Source organism: Podarcis erhardii (assembly GCF_964252035.2).
Source record: "Podarcis erhardii genome assembly, chromosome: 7".
NCBI classification, from domain to species: domain Eukaryota; kingdom Metazoa; phylum Chordata; class Lepidosauria; order Squamata; family Lacertidae; genus Podarcis; species Podarcis erhardii.
Window position 1 is genome coordinate 53,529,251 of NC_138511.1, and position 18,630 is coordinate 53,547,880.

At 46.0% G+C, this 18,630-nt stretch overlaps 1 protein-coding gene across 1 annotated transcript; it reads right to left on the reverse strand.

Moving 5' to 3' along the window:
• Positions 1-1,088: 1,088 nt before the first annotated feature.
• On the reverse strand, positions 1,089-17,769 carry FBXL8 (F-box and leucine rich repeat protein 8). Its single transcript, XM_081871539.1, has 7 exons — positions 16,075-17,769; positions 12,950-13,159; positions 11,100-12,077; positions 10,739-10,754; positions 7,290-7,465; positions 5,561-5,767; positions 1,089-3,778 (listed from the first exon to the last, which is right to left on the reverse strand). The coding sequence occupies exons 1-7, from the start codon at positions 16,233-16,235 to the stop codon at positions 2,803-2,805; spliced, it is 2,724 nt and encodes a 907-aa protein (XP_081727665.1). The 5' UTR covers positions 16,236-17,769; the 3' UTR covers positions 1,089-2,802.
• Positions 17,770-18,630: the final 861 nt, after the last annotated feature.

Consider the following 18,630-nt stretch of genomic DNA (forward strand, 5'->3'; position numbering starts at 1 on the left):
TCCCCAATATACTAAGCTTATTACATTCAGGAAACTTATGCTGGGAACATACAACAAACCAACTTGACACTCCAGCCCACCTACAGTCTGAAGCACTGTAGCCCAGAATTCCATCATCTCAAGTCTGTCTGATGCACAAACTAGACCTTACATTTGAGTAACTCCCCAATGAACTCAACACGGCATAGAAGTAAACATGCATAAGACTGGTTAGGTTAGGTACCCGAAAAATACCAGTTGTACACATCACTCTCAGAGACCACTGCGTGGTTTCTGGCTAACGAAGCCCCTGTAAGTTGCACATGACACACAGTGTCCTGCAAGGGCTTGTCAAACACCAAACTAGCAGCTCCCAACATTAGTTGTACTTACAATACTCCAACAGATGAGATGGTTGGTCTCAGGATCTTCTACCAATGTCCACAGCTTGGTGAGGAACGCTGGTACGTTGCTGGGGTAGCCATCCATAGCCAAGGAAGTGGATGAGTCCTGCATAGTTTTTTGTGATGCTCTGACTACACTAGTGCCATGATCTCTTCCCCCACAGCAAAGCTCCCTTTCCTTTCTGTGCGTGTGTCAGAGGGAGAAACAAAACCATTTAGCGATCCAGGCAGAGCCGAGAAAACATCCTCCTCCCACAAAAATCACATCAGCAATGCTGCTGGCTCACATCAGCAATGCTGCTGGCTCTCTCCCAAGCCCAGCACAATGGGAAGGGTTGAACAATGCACAGAATGAAAACGCACCGCTATTTGCATTGCACAATGCCGTGAATAAAGATGCAGCATCATGGAAAGAGAATACACTTGCTTGCACAAACACAGTAGGCCAGGAGGTCAGCAAAAGCCCTGGAAAGGGCCAAGGGCAGCTCTTTCGCCTTCCCCATGGCGCAACTTGGAGGAAGCGATAGTGGAAGCAGACCTACCTGAAGACCACCTTAAGTTTTATTTCATTTGTTCTTTCAGCTTCTAGGCTGCTTTTCTTGTAGTTTCCAAGAGGACAAACACAGCAAGGAGAATTCCAACAGTAAGGAAAATGTTTCAAAGTATTTATTACAATAGAGACAATTCACAGTAGCAGAATTGAAGGTGTAGCACCTGGAGACTAGTGTCACTAGGCAGAGTGACTGACAGTTGAGGCGGTGAACATCATCCCTATATGTGCCTCAGAGCCTACCCTCTGCATCTGATGCCCCTGCTCACAAGCAGCTCTTCCTCCATCCAGCCATCAGGTAAGGGCTTATCCACACTTACCGTTCCTCTGCTCTTTCCAGGCACATTATGTGATTTAAAGCTCCATGTCTGAGCGCCCCCCCCCTTTGTTGCTCCAGAGCTCTCCTTGCAAAAACACGCTCTTTAACGCTCAGAGTAAACATCAATCTGTGTAAAACCCGAATTAAAGTTTACTCCGATTCAGCTCTAAAGAGTGGGTTTTCGCGGGGAAAGCTCAGGGCAAAAGGTAAGTGTGGATAAGCCCTAATTGACTGCAGGAACCTTGGACTCAGCTGGTTTCAGAGCCATGATCTGCAAATGCAAGAGCCCTAAGCAGATGTTCCAAACTCCCAGTTACATACGGAAGGCAGAGAGATGGGAAGAACTCAATGTCTGTGTTATCCCCACCTATCTTCCATAGTGGGAACTGATGCATGTAATCCCATCCAGAAATGATGTCCAAAGCTTGGGTGTCTGGACACCATTTCTGGATGGAGATACGTGCATCAGTTCCCACTAGAAAGTAATGTGCACCCACGTCTGCTGCCACAGCAGAAATTCAAAAAGTGCCATTTGCCCATACCCCCATCTTTATGGGAGAGCTGCATCTATAGGATTTCAGCCTGTGGTGCTGCCCTTTCAGGCAGCCATCCTCTTGACAAGGATGATAATCGGCACCCTAACCAGGTAGGCCTCAAAATTCTCAGAAACTGAAATAGTGAGCTGACACTTTGACTATCCTGGATCAGAGACACTCCTGAAGATAAGTCAGATCTCCAGATCAGAGCTGCAGTCTTTGGCTAGCATACTTCTAAACCCTGGGTTGCATGTAGCTCAGTTCTACCTCAAAGTAGACCCATTAAATTACAGGACACCATTTAGTCACATCCATTAATTTTGATGTGTCTACTCTGGAATAGAACTTTGCTGCATACAAAATGAGTTCTGCTAAAACCCTATGGTAGGGGAGTTTGGAATGGTATTGCCACCAGAGTCCAGAAAGTGACTGACATACAGTGAATGAAGAACATGTTTCCTTCTTGGCAAGGCTTTAAAAAACAAGGCTTTGTTTAAGCAACAAAGCTTAAAAGTAACTAACACAAACAGACCTTTTACAAACCTCTGTCAGTCAACTGTAGGACAAGAGAGCTCCTGCTCATTTCTGCCCCTTGAACCATCACACCACCTTGGACTTACTATGGTTGAGAATATACACTGCAAAATAAAGTTAGGTTCTTACCAAAATAGAATATCAAGTAAAGTGTTTAAAATTGTTTTATGTGCAGATCTTGGTGAACTGTGATAAATGCTATCTGTGATGTCTGAGTTGCAGGGGGGATACTAAAATCTGCAGTTGTATAAAATTTAAAATATCCCGTATCCAGGAGACTAAGAGAGACTTCAGTGTTATTCGCACTGATTTCAAGTAGTATGCTTTTATCTTCAACTGTTTTTAATCTGTGTCCATATTGTGGCTCTGGAACAGGAGACTCAGTGGAAACAGCAACAGAGTACTTTTATGCTGTTTATATCAAATAATGTTGCTCCTCTTTCAGGGCACAAGTGTACATGAACTCTCATTTTGGTCAAATCACGTAACGACTGCTGGTGGAATATCAAAAGAGAACTTCTGTGCTGACAGGGTGTATTTTTTCAAACCTGGGCAGTGTAAAATAAAAGCTTCTACCACTGCTTCGCTAACCGCAGAGTAACAGTGAACCTCTTTCAGATGCACACACTTTCCTGCCAGTTCTATTAGTGAAGCGTTGAGGTCAGCAGAGGGGGCGTTGTAAAGGACCAGCCTCTCCAAAGTCCTGCTGTAGGTGCTGGCAATGAACTTAACCTGATCGGCCATGTGCAGAGGTGTGTCAAAATGCAAAGCGGCCACAGGGATGGTTGGCTTCAGAACCACAAGCATCTTCCTTATAGGGACTGTTGGAGCAAACTCCAGCCTCACGCGGAACTGTGGGTGCTTCTCACTCACCATAGCCCAAAGCTCTTTGGGAATGTTGACGTCCAGGCCTTCATAGAAAAGGTCCAGAAACCGGAACGGCTCTCTGTTCGGTTTCAGCAGTTCCCAAAACATCTTCTCAGATAAGCTGGCATAGCAGACCCCCAAGGCAGATAACTTAGGGCAGGTCCTCAGAACATCAGAGATGGTGTCTGGCTTGAGAATCATTGGACCAGGTGCTTGGTTGTTGATGAACAAGGTGTGCAGGTTTGGGCTGCTGGATGCAATCATCTGAACAGTCCCATTGTCCAGAGTGAAAGGCATTTGCCGGAAGTCAATATACTGGAGATCAATCCCATTCCTGCTCTGGCAGATACTCCGGATGCTATGCAGGACATCTTGGCCGGAATAGAAATAGGGGCTTATTCCCAGGCATACAATACAGAGCCCCTGCAACCTGCAGCTCCGACAAGCCAACATGTCCAAGATGCCTGTGGCTTGTCTCCGGTTCAAGTCCAGGGACTGCTCAACCACCAACTGCAGGTGTCTGATGAGGCCTAGGAACGGCTGTAGCCACTGCAACAGGCACTCGTCGTCCTCATCCTCTGTGTCAAAACTGAAATAAGAGGTTGGGGGAAAACCATGAACTCCTGCAGTGCTGAATTTGAGTTGCAGCAGATGAACACTTCTAATATTCCTCTCTGGAAAACTGACTAATTTGCATTTCTTCTAGATCTAGGAGCAAGTTAGACAACTCTACAGCTGTAGCATCACCCCCCCCCCCCCGGCAACCTTTTATTTAACTATGTTTAATAGCCTTTCTTCCAAGGAGCTTGAGGCAATATCCATGTTGTTTCTTCCCCGCCCCCTTCATTTTACCCTCAGAACAACCCTGAGGTGGGTTCGGCTGAGAGATATTGTGACTGTCCCAAGGTCAGCCTGTAAGCATAATAGTTTGACCAACTATTAAGTCTGAGCTTTAACCATTTTCAGGTATACTTTGTGCCCCCCCCCCCCATTTTAGAGGGAGAAATGTACACTTAACGCTAATTTGGATTTTTCTAGGTATAAACAGTGTGGCTTGGAACATGTTTCAGCTTTCCAGGTTAGAATGAGTCAGGGAGGACCGACTATCCTTGTATTCTAATCAGACAACTCTAGCAAATGTTACTGGTATGTGGGTACATGCATCAGCCAGGAGGAGTTTGTACATTCTGTGAGCAAAATAAATGCTTGTTTGTGGACACTACTGCAAATGCGCACTCAAAACCATGCAAGAAATGGAACCCACCAGTTACAACATGCTCTATGTGCAGCTTGATTTAATCCTGCACTAGAACACTGTCCTCTATTATGACACACACCGTGTTTTTACTGCAAGGTGCAAAAAAACATTCATAAACAATTTTTGTACTTTTCAGTTAATTGGGAACCTTTGCCAAATTCCTAGGATCTGGCTTTCCAGGAAGTACTCTCACCATTTCAATACACCTGTGAAGGTGTCCCAATGTCTTTCATTACACCTATAGCAAGTGTCAGGGACTGGCAGGCCACTGCCGAGTGCTCCCTGGGAGCAGGTAGGCTGGAGTCTGGCACAGGAGAGGGGGCCACTGGTATATGGGAACATGCATCAGCCAGGAGGCAAGAATCAGAGGCAGGGGAAGCTTAGAAGCTGGAGGGTGGAGCACAGGATGGGTCAGAAGTAGAGGGGGGAAGAGGCAGGTCAGGCAAATGCAAGGGCCAGGTGCTTCCCGCTCTCTCGTGCACCACTGTACCCCAGAACTAGGAGGGAATTGAAAAGCGATGAGCAGAGGAAGTTTCCACACAGGTGCAGTCTCCATACATGCAGCCTGTCAGAGGAAGGCACATAAACTGGTAGAGGGGGAGTGCCCCCTCCCCAGTTGCTGCAAGTGCTCCACAGAGCACTAAGTTGCCTAGGTGCTAAACTGGAGTGCGTAGATATCCAGAGCTGTAGAAGTGCCTGTATTATTTTTGACAGTACTTAACTACAGTATCTGATGTGTGCATTCCTTGGCTGGGAACTGCCCTTGACAGCAAGAAGGGGAGATTGGGGGCGGGGTTTGCGTGCGTATGAGAGTCTCATTCACCTTTAAGTCCATACTGACCGAACTTGTGGAGGAGAGAACAAGCATGTGCCTTCCAGCAGAGAATGAGAAGGCGGCTTTGAGCCAGGGAACCTGTGGCGTTCCAGATGTTGTCTGGCTACAACTCTCAGCATCCTTAATGGCTTACCATGCTAACTGGTGCCTGATGAAAACTACATCATCATCAACAGTAACACACACACACACACACACGGTTGTTAGCAGGAAAGGTCAACAACGTACATGTTCCTTTTTGACTCTACAAGCAACCAGCTGCAAATGCTGCCTCTTACCCAATTTCTGTAAAATCCCAAACAGAACTGGAATGCACTTCTGCGGCCCAGCGCTCACACACATGCACAACGTTGTATCTGTCTCTGGCAGGCAAGAAGGAAAATATGTGGGCCAGAATTTCCCCTGGGATACAGTTCCAAAGGACTTTCGCCAGCTTAGGCATCCTCGAACAGCTGACTGAAGACTCTAGAGTGCCGCCTTCCTCACTGAAAGACAATTTCCCAAAGATGAAGGGCATCAGTTCAGTAGTGTCAACACTGACTGGCAGCAGCTCCACACTACAAGCCCTACCTGAAAAGGTCAGGGATGGAACAGTGTCAAAATTCGTCCGAATACATCTTCCAAATTTAAAACCTGAGGCATTGTATTTCTAAGTCAGATTGCATGCACGCTTTCTGAAGCGGTGGGGTGAAACTAAAATGACAAGTTGTAAAGCATGGAACAGATGGGAGAGGAAGGAATTATTACATCTATAGTCCAACTTTACCCCCAAGGAATTCAAGGTGGCACAAAAGGTTCTAGTCCTCTCCATCTTCATCTACAGCATGGGTAGGCAAACTAAGGCCCGGGGGCCAGATCCGGCCCAATCACCTTCTAAATCCGGCCCACGGACAGTCTGGGAATCAGCGTGTTTTTACATGAGTAGAATGTGTCCTTTTATTTAAAATGCATCTTTGGGTTATTTGTGGGGCCTGCCTGGTGTTTTTACATGAGTAGAATGTGTGCCTTTACAGTGGTACCTCGGGTTAAGAACTTAATTCATTCTGGAGGTCTGTTCTTAACCTGAGGTACCACTTTAGCTAATGGGGCCTCCCACTGCCGCCGTGCCAGCAGCATGCAATTTCTGTTCTCATCCTGAAGCAAAGTTCTTAACCCGAGGTACTGTTTCTGGGTTAGCGGAGTCTGTAACCTTAAGCGTCTGTAACCAGAGGTACCACTGTATTTAAAATGCACCTCTGGGTTATTTGTGGGGCATAGGAATTTGTTCATTTTTTTTTCCAAAATATAGTCCAGCCCCCCACAAGGTCTGAGGGACAGTGGACCGGCCCCCTGCTGAAAAAGTTTGCTGACCCCTGATCTACAGCTCTATGAGGTAGGCTGGGCTGAAAGCCAGTGACTAAGCCAAGGTCACCCAAGGCTGAAGCAGAATGACTTGAAACTCCAGAGAAGCAGTCCAGTGACTCCAACCACACAGAGAAACTTCAATTGCATACTTATGTTTTATGTAAACCACTTGAGAGAGCTTGCCCATTAAATAATTAGCAATAAAGGGAATAATTGCTGAAGCGATGTCACACACACACACACCCAGGGGTGCCAACTTGAATAAAATATTGGGGGGTGGGGATGGAGAGCCAGGTAAGTCCCACCCCACAAAAATGGATCACATGATATGGCACACATGCACTATTTGAATGGCAACACCCACCAACTTTTTTGGGGGGGGGCAGCCCCCTCAAATATTTTCGGGGGAGAGCCCAAAGTACCTCAGCCCTTAGACTCCAATGCACACTAAAGGAGCTTCCGAGTTTCCTTCCGTCCAGGTTCACAGAAATTACACAATATGAAATTATCGTTTGATTTCTAATTCTGCAGGGCTGCCCATTTCATGCCACTCAGCGTGTTAGGGAAACCTGACAGGAGCAAGCACTGAATCCGTCTTAGACAGAAGCGAGTCGGAAACGCCCAGAAAACAAACCGCACACTTTCCCTGAAAAAACCCTTCACCTTAATCTCGGAAGCAGCAGGGAAGCCCGGCCAACAGCGTCGCTTGCAGCAACCTGAAGAGCCAGCGACTGCAACGACGCCCACCCCGCGCCCAGCAGCAGCCCAGAACGCAGTGAGCACGGCGCGCCGCGCGCGCTCTTTTTCAGCCGGAGCTCCGCGTGCCTCTCCCGCCACACCTGCGCGCAATTAACACCTGACCGCGAGGCGGCAGCCTGAAGTACGCGTGCGCGGGGCGGGGGGGGGCGGGATGGAGGGTGAAAGAAGCGCCTCACCTGAAGAGTTAACTATGTCGCTTCCGGGCAACAGGAATTGACCACGAGGGGTCGCTACGCCGAGAGGACGGTAGAAAAGAAACAAAGCAAACTTTGGTCAGATGTCAAAACAAAACAAATTCCTTCCAGTAGCACCTTAAAGACCAACTAAGTCAGTTCTTGGTATGAGCTTTCGTGTGCATGCACACTTCTTCAGATACACACACGAAAGCTCATACCAAGAACTGACTTAGTTGGTCTTTAAGGTGCTACTGGAAGGAATTTGTTTTGTTTTGACTATGGCAGACCAACACGGCTACCTATCTGTATTTGGTCAGATGCTGTAATTTGTTCTGTGCCCACCTCAGAAAAGGGTGGTGAGGGCGGCTCCGGCTGTACTTGAAGGCAGGGCCGGATTTAGGTTTGATGAAGCCCTAAACTACTGAAGGTAATGGGGCCCTTTATATGTCCAGCTGTCCTTTCCCAACAACAAATTGTCACTGTTTTTTTGTATTGAATATATGCTATATGGTAATTTGTGGACCTAATAGATATCTAAAGTCATTTGCACATAACAAAATATGTATTTTATCAAAGCAATTGTTGAACTGATACTGAAATACAATTCCTTACATCATAGGAGCCTACACAACACAAAACACTGTTGCTGTTTGTAGGTTTTATTTTGTTTTTCACCTTATATTTTGGAAATGTACACCCAGGTGTTTTTTTCTTTAAATTTTTTTGCAGCCCCCAAGAGAGTGGGGCCCTTGGCTATAACTTGTTTAGCTTATACAGTGGTACCTCGGGTTACATACACTTCAGGTTACATACGCTTCATGTTACAGACTCCGCTAACCCAGAAATATTACCTCGGGTTAAGAATTTTGCTTCAGGATGAAAACAGAAATTGTGCTCCAGCGGCACGGCAGCAGCAGGAGGCCCCATTAGCTAAAGTGGTGCTTCAGGTTAAGAACAGTTTCAGATTAAAAACAGACCTCCAGAACGAATTAAGTTCTTAACCTGAGATACAACCGTACATAAATCTCGCACTGCTTTGAGGCTTCGCAATCATTGTTGAGGGGTGGGACATTTAGGGGTGCAACCACAAAAGTGAAACACATTTTTAGCATTCAGAAGAAAATAGATGCAGAGCCAATTTTTATTAGTCCTGTAGATACTTACTTGAGAGTAAACCCCATGGAACTCAGTGGAGCTTACTTCTGCGTAGAAACAAATTGACAGCCAGTGCAGCTGTTTTGGAGCAAGGGATTATACACGTCCCAAGACAAACCCAGCCAATAATCTGGCCGCTGCATTTTGGGCCATTTTGAGTTGTCTCCAAGGGCAGCCATGTGCAGAGCACATTGCAACGATCCGCTCTGTCTCTTCTCGGAAACAAGTCCTGTTGTTTTCTTCCCCAACCCCCACGTCTTTTTCTCTGTACAACAGGAGCTTGCACTTTGCAGGAGTTCTTATTTTGTATTTAAAGAAAACTCTGGGTGTTTGGATAATGGATATTATCTATGATAGTTTAAATACATTGCTCCTGGCCAGGGCAGTTCTATCTCTGCCTACCAGGGGAATAAATAAGCCATGTGTGGCTTACATAGAAGTAGCTCGTCATGATAATATTTGCTGTTTTATTCAAAGGACTGATGGCACCTCGCATATGTGATGATTAATTATATTGAGCACAAGCCCAGCTCCCTGCTTGCATCAGGTGGGGGTGATGTTCCCGAGACTTCTTGCCTCAGTTAGGGGGAAGGAAGCCTTACACATCATGGGGGCAACAGGAGAATGTGAGCTTGGCTTTGAAGGATTCCTTAATCCTTGTTTGTTAGGCTGCAGCGCCCCCTTGTGCCTTTACACCATTCTTGTATGCCTCCAATGTGTCCCCCCCCCTTTTCATTTTAATTTAGAAGCTTTTTAGTTTAGTTTAGACCACTTGGGCACTTGTGCCCCTCCCCCCCCAGGATGCTAGACTCCACTCCAACGCCCATCATCCCCGGCCATGAGTCATGCTTACAAAGGCTAATGGGAACTGAGTCCAGCTTACAAACCAAGAAAAAGCTCCTCTTTCACCATTATTACATGTCTTTAGGCACCAGGCAATAACATTCCTCTTTATCCAGGCATCTGGGCATTAAATAATCTATGGCCTGTTAAAGGGATGGGGCTGTTGTCACGATTGTTTTATCATTATGCTGCCTATCATTGTGTTTTGTATTGTGTTCATAGCTGTCAAGTTACAGATTTGAAAATAACTGACCAGCAGCCTCGAAAATAAGGGATCAGCAGCCAAAATAAGGGATTTTCCAAGCACAGGTATGTTCAACTTCTGAGTCCCTCCGAGCCAAAGGCAGAAAGCCCAGCCAGCAGCCAAAAGAAGCCTCAAGCGGTGGTTCCCACAGTACAGCAACCTGGCAAAGGGGATGCAGCAAGGGAAACCACCATCACCTCTCTGCTGGGAAGCGCTGAGCAAAGGCGAGTCCCCATGCAACGCGGCCGATTTGATCGGCACAAGGCATGCAAGCTCCACCCCCCAGTCGTTCTTAGACTCCTTATTGGGTGAGCAACACAGCCAAGCAATACAGTTGGAGCCTCCCTCCTCCCTGGCTGGCAGGGAGGGAGGGAGGGAGGGAGAGGAGCTGCTTCCTTTGAAACCCGGGAAATTTAAGGAACATCATCAATAAGGGACAACAGCAGGACACGGCGCTGGGATAAGGGACTTTCCCGCCAAATAAGGGACAGTTGACAGCTATGATTGTGTTTTTATGATGATGGTCCATAAAATGTGTTCTTAATGTTGTACACTGCCCAGGGATCTTTTGATAAAGGACAGTATATACCGGTAAATTGAATAAAAATAATAATTTCTGATCTTCCCTGACACCACCCCGATGAAGAGGATTTGAACTTGAGAGAGGGGGCCCAAGCTGCACGATAGTCATGTTTCTGACAAAAAAATCTCCATATGAATATTATTAAGCAGAACTATAAAAACACTGTATTTCGTATACAAATATTTATTGTGAATTATGATCATATCACAGATTTAAAGTGCTATGATTTTGCAAGAATCTGAAAAATATATGCCACTCTGTAAACATTGTTCACCTGTTTCTAGGGCAAAGACTGTGATTTGTTCACACTAATAGGTAATGGGACTTAGGATGTAGTCCTAACCGTACTTACCTGGGAGTAAGCCCCACTGAATACAGTAGCACTTGCAGCACAATCTTAGCCATATCAGCTGAGAAGTAAGTGTGTAATTCTATTTGGATTCTGTGTTTACCCACCTTACTCCTGAGCAGTTGCCTACTCCAGCAGTAAATTTAGCAACAAAGTGAGAGGAAATGGAATTGCACCAGAATCCTAACCATGCCAACTCTGGAGTAAGTAAGTGGGGTTTACTCAGAGGTTAGCAGAGCTAGGATTGCAGCCTCAGTGGTGCAGACAGTACTGAAATGTACACCCCGGACACTACCAAAGGCCTAAACTGCTACTGTCCGAGAGGATAGGTGTGAATGTGCCTTTACTGCAGATGGAAAATCACTGGATTATTGTTGGTTTCCAAGTGCTGCGTCCCGTGGTGACCTTTAGAGTGTACCTTCTCAAACCCTTGCAGTGTAAAAGAAAGGCCTGTACCACGGCTGGGCTAACCACACAGTAACAGTGGACCTCTTTCAGATGCACACACTTTTTGGCTAGATCTGTTAGCGAGGAGTTGAGGTCATCAGATGGCGTAGTGCGGATGACCAGCCTTTCCAGAGTCTTGCTGTAGTTGCTGGTGGCAAACCGAATCTGGTTCACCATGTACGTGTAAGTGTTAAGCTGCAAACTGGTTACGGGAATATTGGGCTTTAGAATCCGAGGGATCTTCCACGCAGGGACTGTGTGGTCGAACTCCATCTCCACCTGCAGCTGTGGATATCTCTCACGAACCATAGCCCAAAGCTCTTCTGGGATGACGGGGATGTACTTGTCGAGGCGCTCGCAGAAAATATCCAGGCACTTGAAGGGCCCTCGATTTGACTTTACCAGTTCCTGGAAAACATCCTCAGACAGGCTGGCATAGTAGACCCCCAGGGTAGATAATTTAGGACAAACCCTCAGAACCTCACAGATCGTCTCTGGCTTGACGTTGCAAACCAGGGTGCGGTTGTTGATGAACAGGGTATGCAGATTTGGACTGCTGGATGCAATCAGCTGAATGAGCCCGTCGTCCAGAGTGAAAGGCATTTGCCGGAAATCGATAAGCTGAAGGTTGGTCTTATTCTGGCTCTGGCAGATTCTCCGGATGCTCTGAATGATGTCTTGGCCGGAATAGAAAAGGGGGTTTTCTCCTTTGCACACAAGGCACAGAGCCTGCAACTTGTGGTTCTGCTTGGCCAGCATGTCCAAAATCTGAGTGACATTCCTCTGGGTTTTCTCCTGAGACTGATCAAAGGCTATCTTCAGGTGTTTGATGTGGCTCAGAAACTGGTGCAAGCTCTGCAAAGTGCCTTCGCCATCTTCATCCTCTGTGCTGCAACTGGACAAAAAATGATGGGGGATTTTTTTTAAAAAATTCCGTTTAATATTTGCATCCTGCTTTTCCAACAACAAATGTTGAGCTCAAAGCAGCTCACAAGAAAAACAATCGCTTTAAAAACTAACAAACATGACAATCACTAGAGTAATATCAAAAGCACAGTAGCATATAAAGCAAAAATTTAAAAAATCCCAAATTCATCACAGCATTAATACAATTCAATAGAAACTCATAGTGATCCAAAGTATCAGGAATGCGCTCATTGATATAGGCTCTCTGATATGGGTTTTCAGATTCCTCAAACTTCCCTGAGGAAGATACAGATGAGAAGGAAATCTCCAGTCGGTGGGGTGGAAGAACCTCAGGACTCCCCCCTAGGCCCTCCAAACCTGAGGCTGTAGCTGTCCCAACTTCCTCATGGACAAGGCCCCCATCCTTTCCACATTGTAGAAGTCAGCAGCTATGAAATTGGCCAAGGAACCTTTAAGCCAGCACAACCAGCTCCTCAAGGAGGGCAAGGGGTGGCTGCAGTAGAAGCCTAGTCAGCCTACAGAAAGCCTCAGGTGGCCCCAGCTCCAATGTCTGCATACGGGTAGGACAACCCACCTGCCAATCATTTGATGTCAAGATACCATCAAACATGGACAAGTGGGTTGTTCTCCACACCCCTCACTTGAAAACTGGCCTCTTGGGGTGAGGTGATAAAGATCTGACACTGTAGACAACTTCTGCTCCACTAGAACCAATTGCAGCACAACAGGATAAGCTTCCAAATGGGAAGAGGCACTTGATAGGCTTCCTCAGGAGGTGGTGGCCTCTCCTTCACAGGAGACCTTCAAACAGAGGCTGCACTTTAAGCTCTCCCTTCTTACCTGACCTCTGTAAAACTCCAGACGGAGCTGGTAGAAACTGCCGCAGCCCAGGGCCGGCACACATGGAATACTGTGTGCCGATCTTTAAGAGGCAAGTAGTAAAATATATTGGCCAGGATTTCTTCAGGGATGTAGCTCCAAGCGTCGGGGGCCAACACCGGCATTCTCCTAGGGCAGCTGGTTGCAAATTTGGGAATGTAGCTTTCTTTGCTGGAAAACAAACGCACGCAAGATGAACAAACATCAGTCTATGAAATAAGCAGAAATCACGTGAAGGAGTCCAGGAAAACACCACAATAAATGATGCATTATTCCCGAGGTGAAAAATGCCAAAGGGTGGTACCCAATGCTAGTCCTGCTCAGACCCACTGAAGTTAATGGACATAACTCTGAGCAGGCAAATTAGTATTGTGAAAAGGGGCTACACATAGTTAGGTCATCAGGTAAAACATTTCATGCAATAACTTATGAACTTATCACGTGGACACCCTTCACAAGAACATGTCATTGTACGAATATCAAGAGGGCAAAGTTACTCCGACAGTCGGCAACCTGGTTGTGTGCACTAAGCCTTGGAGGCAGATAGAGAATCAGTGACATCATTCAGTAAAAAGTCAGGCAGGAGGAATCATACGAATATCCACAAGAGTTCCCTATTCAGTGTTTGTTGTCAAATCCTAAAGGAAGCAACCTCCCTTATCAACTGCTTGTTGCTTTTGCTGCAGGTTCCATCTGCAGCTATCCTAGATGGAGGTGAAATTAAATTCAGAAGGAGGGGGCCACCAGGGGGCGCATTGGAAGATGACCGACAATAACATCTCTCCGACCCACACGAGGTAATTAAGAGGCTGCTATGGGAAGTATGCAGTCTTCCTGGCCCCCCAAGGGGATGGGGGGGACTGCCTTGCCAGCGGTGTCCATAATTCACCCCCGGATTCGAAATAAGAGGGTGCGGACACTTGGCACAAGCCCTTGTGTGAAGTCAGCTCTTCCCGGACGCTGTCTCCAATCAGCGCACTGGTTGCTTTAGCTCGAAACATATAATTGGAAATATATAATTGGAAAGAAGCTAAAGCACATACATCAAGCGAAGATTGGGAGTTAAGACTGCTGATTAATGGATCTCTGGGAGCGGAGCGACGGGTGGGACAAATAAATCAAGTGATGAATCACCATGAAAAGACTGGTATGTTTGGTGCGAAACGGAAAGGAGGGTGGAGGAAAAAGCTTTTCCCTTTCTTTGCCTTATGTGAGTATTAATAACCCTCCACCCCAGAAAGAAGAATCGTTTATTAATCACAAGCAGGAATTCAAGAACTGTGTGGAGTGAATTATCAATCAAAGAGAGGATTGGTAAACATCGGAGAACGGAGGAAAGTTTTATGACGCAGTTTCAAATGGCGTCTCGCCGAGACAGGCTTGCCTAAGAAAGATGGGGGAGGAGGACCAGTGTCATTGGAATGTGAATGCTTATAGGAATGTGATCTAGACCTTGGCAGAGCCCTCTGAGATATGTCTGGCAAGCCTGGGAAAATCAATGGACAGACCGAGAGAAAGTCTCTTTACGGAGGTGTGGAAATGGCAGCTGTCCTTATGTGATATGATTTTTGGAGAGTGTAAAACCCACACAGAGGATGTTTGCTTTCAACCCGCTTGTGAAGATTATCAGAGATCGCAAAGAAAGGAATATATGATAACAACAAGAAGATGAGGAAAGTAACAAAGAGACTATCTGGACAGAACTGGATAGAATTGTCTAATTAAAGCAGCAATATAAGTGATGTTTGGACACCTTTTCGGAGCTTGAAGTATGGGTACCCCCAACAAAAATTTTAAAATTTGGCTGTATAATTTGGAACTAATGTGATTTGGAAATAATGTGATTTGATTGGCCTGTTAATAAAGATTATATTTTTTTAAAAAAGAAATTAAATTCAGAAGGAAAGCTGAACCCATCCAAATTCAAAACATGAATGTTCAACACTGGGTGGCCTGCTCCCTAGCTCAGTGGGAGGGCAGATGCTTTGAATGCAGAAATAAATGCCAATGAGTTAAGTAGTCACATTAGGACTAGAACCTGATCTCATTTGGAATGATACTGTTGCAAATTACCTTGTTTTGTTTTTTTTTACTTATTTATTTACTAAATTTATATCTGGCCCTTCCTCCCAAAGGGACCCAGGGCAGCAAGTACAACTCCAGGACAGACACAGACTGGGAAATAGCCCTGCTTTAAAAGGCTCATTGAAAGAAGCTGGTCTTCAGTAGCTGCTGAAAAGACAGCAAAGATGTCGCCTAATATTTAATGGGATGGCATTCCAAGGGCAGGTGCTACAACACTAAAGGCTCACTTCCTACATAGTACGGTGTGGAACAGATCTCCTGATAAGATGGTATCTTCAGGAAGCCCTTATTTGCAGAGTGCAGTGATTGAAGGAGGTGAAATGATCTTTTAGCTCAGGACCCAAATATATTTTGGCCTAAATCTCTCAGTATGAACCTCCCAGGACCCTTCAACCTTCACCTGAAGCCCTTTTCTAGGTGTCCCCTCTGACAGAGGCTCGGATGAAGTTGCCTTATACTGAGTCAGACCTTTGGTCCATCCATCTCAGTATTGTCTGCCTTGAGTCTCAGGCTGCCTATCTCCAAGCCATACCTGGAGATGATATCTAGGAGTTCTTGCATGCAAAATAAGTTCCTCTGTTCCTGGCACTCGGTGGCTGCATTTGGCAGAATGGAAAAGAGTTTGGATTTGATATCCCGCTTTATCACTACCTGAAGGAGTCTCAAAACGACTAACATTCTCCTTTCCCTTCCTCCCCCACAATAAACACTCTGTGAGGTGAGTGGGGCTGAGAGACTTCAGAGAAGTGTGACTGGCCCAAGGTCACCCAGCAGCTGCATGTGGAGGAGCGGAGACGGGAACCCGGTTCCCCAGATTACGAGTCTATCGCTCTTAACCACTACACCACACTGGCTCTCATGCAGAACTACGGCTCTTGAAAAAGTAAGACTGAGTAGAAATGCTCACGTTATTTTTAGGCACCTCAAGGATGGAGAGGGAAGCACCATTCCTCTGCTAAGCAGTTGTATACCCAGGAAAGAGTATTTTGCATCATACGTACCAGGAGCCCCTGGATGTGCTTTCCTCTTCTGCCTGCTCAAGCCACCATGTGCTCTCTCCTTTCCTCCCAGGCACAAAGAGATCAGTCACACTCTCAAAGGTCACAATGAAGGCGTCTGCAACAGGAAGTCCCCATAAACTCTGTTTGCTTTCTGAAACCATGAAGTCACTTCCTTGTATTCAGTACAAGGTTGTTGTTTTTTAAAGCAAGGGGGGGAGGCTTATGCAAAAGGAAGTTGTGCCTGATTTTAAACACTCCTTGCCCCACCGTTTTTTGCCACTCCTCATATAAAAAGGAGGCCTCATTCATGTGCTGTGTCAAAAGTTGGAAGGGGGGAAGGATCTAGCAAGTCAATGTGCGCAGGGGAGGGGAGGGGGCACTCTTTTTCCTTTTTTTTTTTACAAACACCAGTGAAGTAGCATCAGAATCAGATGGCCCTATTGAGCTGTAAGGAAACTCCATAAACCAGGGCATTGAAGGAAGGTTTTGAGTGGGTCATCGCAGGGTACTGCCTTGCCCTGGTACTTCTCACCATTTTAAAAATCCATGTCTGAGGTTCTCAGCTGAAAAAGGTTCTCTTCCCTGACTTCTATAAAGGGTTGGGGTGAATCTTGATCACCTTTACAGACAACACAAAGCTGGGAGAGATAGGTCTATGATAGGAATTTTGAGGTCTTAGATATATGGTAATGTTCATAACCGCACATACATAGATCAGCACAGGAAGACCGACCTGGAACCATTTTGATTCCCAAACTGTCCAAATGTTTTCTCGAATCGAACTGTCCCAAACTGACCAAATGTTTTCTCTGCAAGGTCAAAGGAAAATGGAAAAGCCTCCCCATTGTCTTTTCCTTCACAAATCCTATCTTAAGGGTATGTCTGTGTTTGAATAGGGTGTGAGCCTGTGACTTGGCCCAGGAACTAAGTATTTATCATTACAAAAGATTGGCCAGGCTCCCAAGGCAATCCAATCAAGTAACCTGCTAGACAGGAGATAAACAACATTCACATTTCTGTTTAAACTGCCTTTTCTGTGATGTAGGTATGATGTTTCTGGGGGTGGTCTTGATCCACAGGGTGGCAATTTCAAAAGTCTTTATAAGGCTTTGCACACCATTTTTCTGGGTTCCTCCTCCTCTCCTGTGGGTGAGGGGAGCACCCTGTTGCAACAGATCAATAAAGATCAAGCTTACTAGCTGCTTTGCTTCTTGATATTCTCTGGTTGGCCTCTGTTATTCTTTCCTACCAATAGGGAACCTATGTAAGGACTCTATATGAGCTCTTGGATACCCCATAAGGAAAAAGGGCAATTTTTGTTTACAACAGGTTGAACCCCTCAGAAGACAGGAACTATTAGCGACCCCTTGTTAGGTTCAGTAAGTCAACTGGCTCCAAATCCAGCTAATAGTAGCATCCTCTAGGCCACAATTTACCAGCTTCTCTGCAAGAACATCATGAGGGACTTTGTGTAAGGCCTTACTGAAATCAAGATATGCCATGCCCACCACATTCCCCTGATCCACCCAGCTTGTAACTCTTATCAAAAAAAGAAATGTGATTCATCTAGCATGGCTTGTTTTTGAGAAACCCATGCTAGCTCTTAGTAATCGTAGCATCCTTTTGCTCACTGATTAAAAAGACAAGATGACTTTGCATATGAAAAGATCAGCATATGGCACAACAAAACGTGTCCAAAACAAACATGGAGAAATCTAAATTTCCCACTGCACATTTACACTTGCATCCCTCCCCCAACACCCGCCCCCCTGCCCCAGATAGTTAATTTTACTACTGCACTGTTGAGAAAGGAGTGGCTTTCTCCCACCCCAAGGTAAAGTTCATGATGAGTCAAGGTAACCGTTAGCGATTTCTGCTGCCTCTGCCCAAGAATTCCTTGTCAGTGACTCAGCAAGGGAGAGGCAGAATTCTGAAATAAAATAACATAAAAGCAAACCCCAGGGTGGGGAGGGGAGAATAAACAGTTTATATGTTGCTCTTTCCATGAGAAGCTGGAAGTTCCCAGTGGCTCTTGAAGGGGAATTCTTTCTTTAAAAGAAAGAGCATTGCTGCCTTTCTGTTCAATCATTGTTATTTATTTACTTATTGCATTTAAATGCCACCTTTTCTCCGCAGAGCTCCAGGCGGTGCACATAGGTCTCCCCTATCTCCGTTTTATCCTAACAACCCTGTGAAGTAGGTTAGGCTGGGAGGCAGTGACTGGCGCCCAAGGGCACCCAATGAGCGTCATGGCTGAGCAGGGATTTGATGTGCTCAGTGCTTCCCAGGTGCCACAAACAGAGCTTGCAGGGCACTTTGCGCAGCGCTTTCCAAGCACCTGACAACCCACTGGTTGCCAGGTGCTCTTGGGAAGTGTTGTGCAGGAGGTTTTGATGGCACTTACAGTAGGCGGTGCCTGGAAAGTCCCTTTGGGCCAAGCCCTGCCTTAGCTGGCCCACACCTGACATATACGACAACAGGAGTAGGCAAGTGGGCATGGCTTACCTCAAATGGCCTCATAGGCCAAACGGGGAGGCTTGGCAGACCAAATTTTAC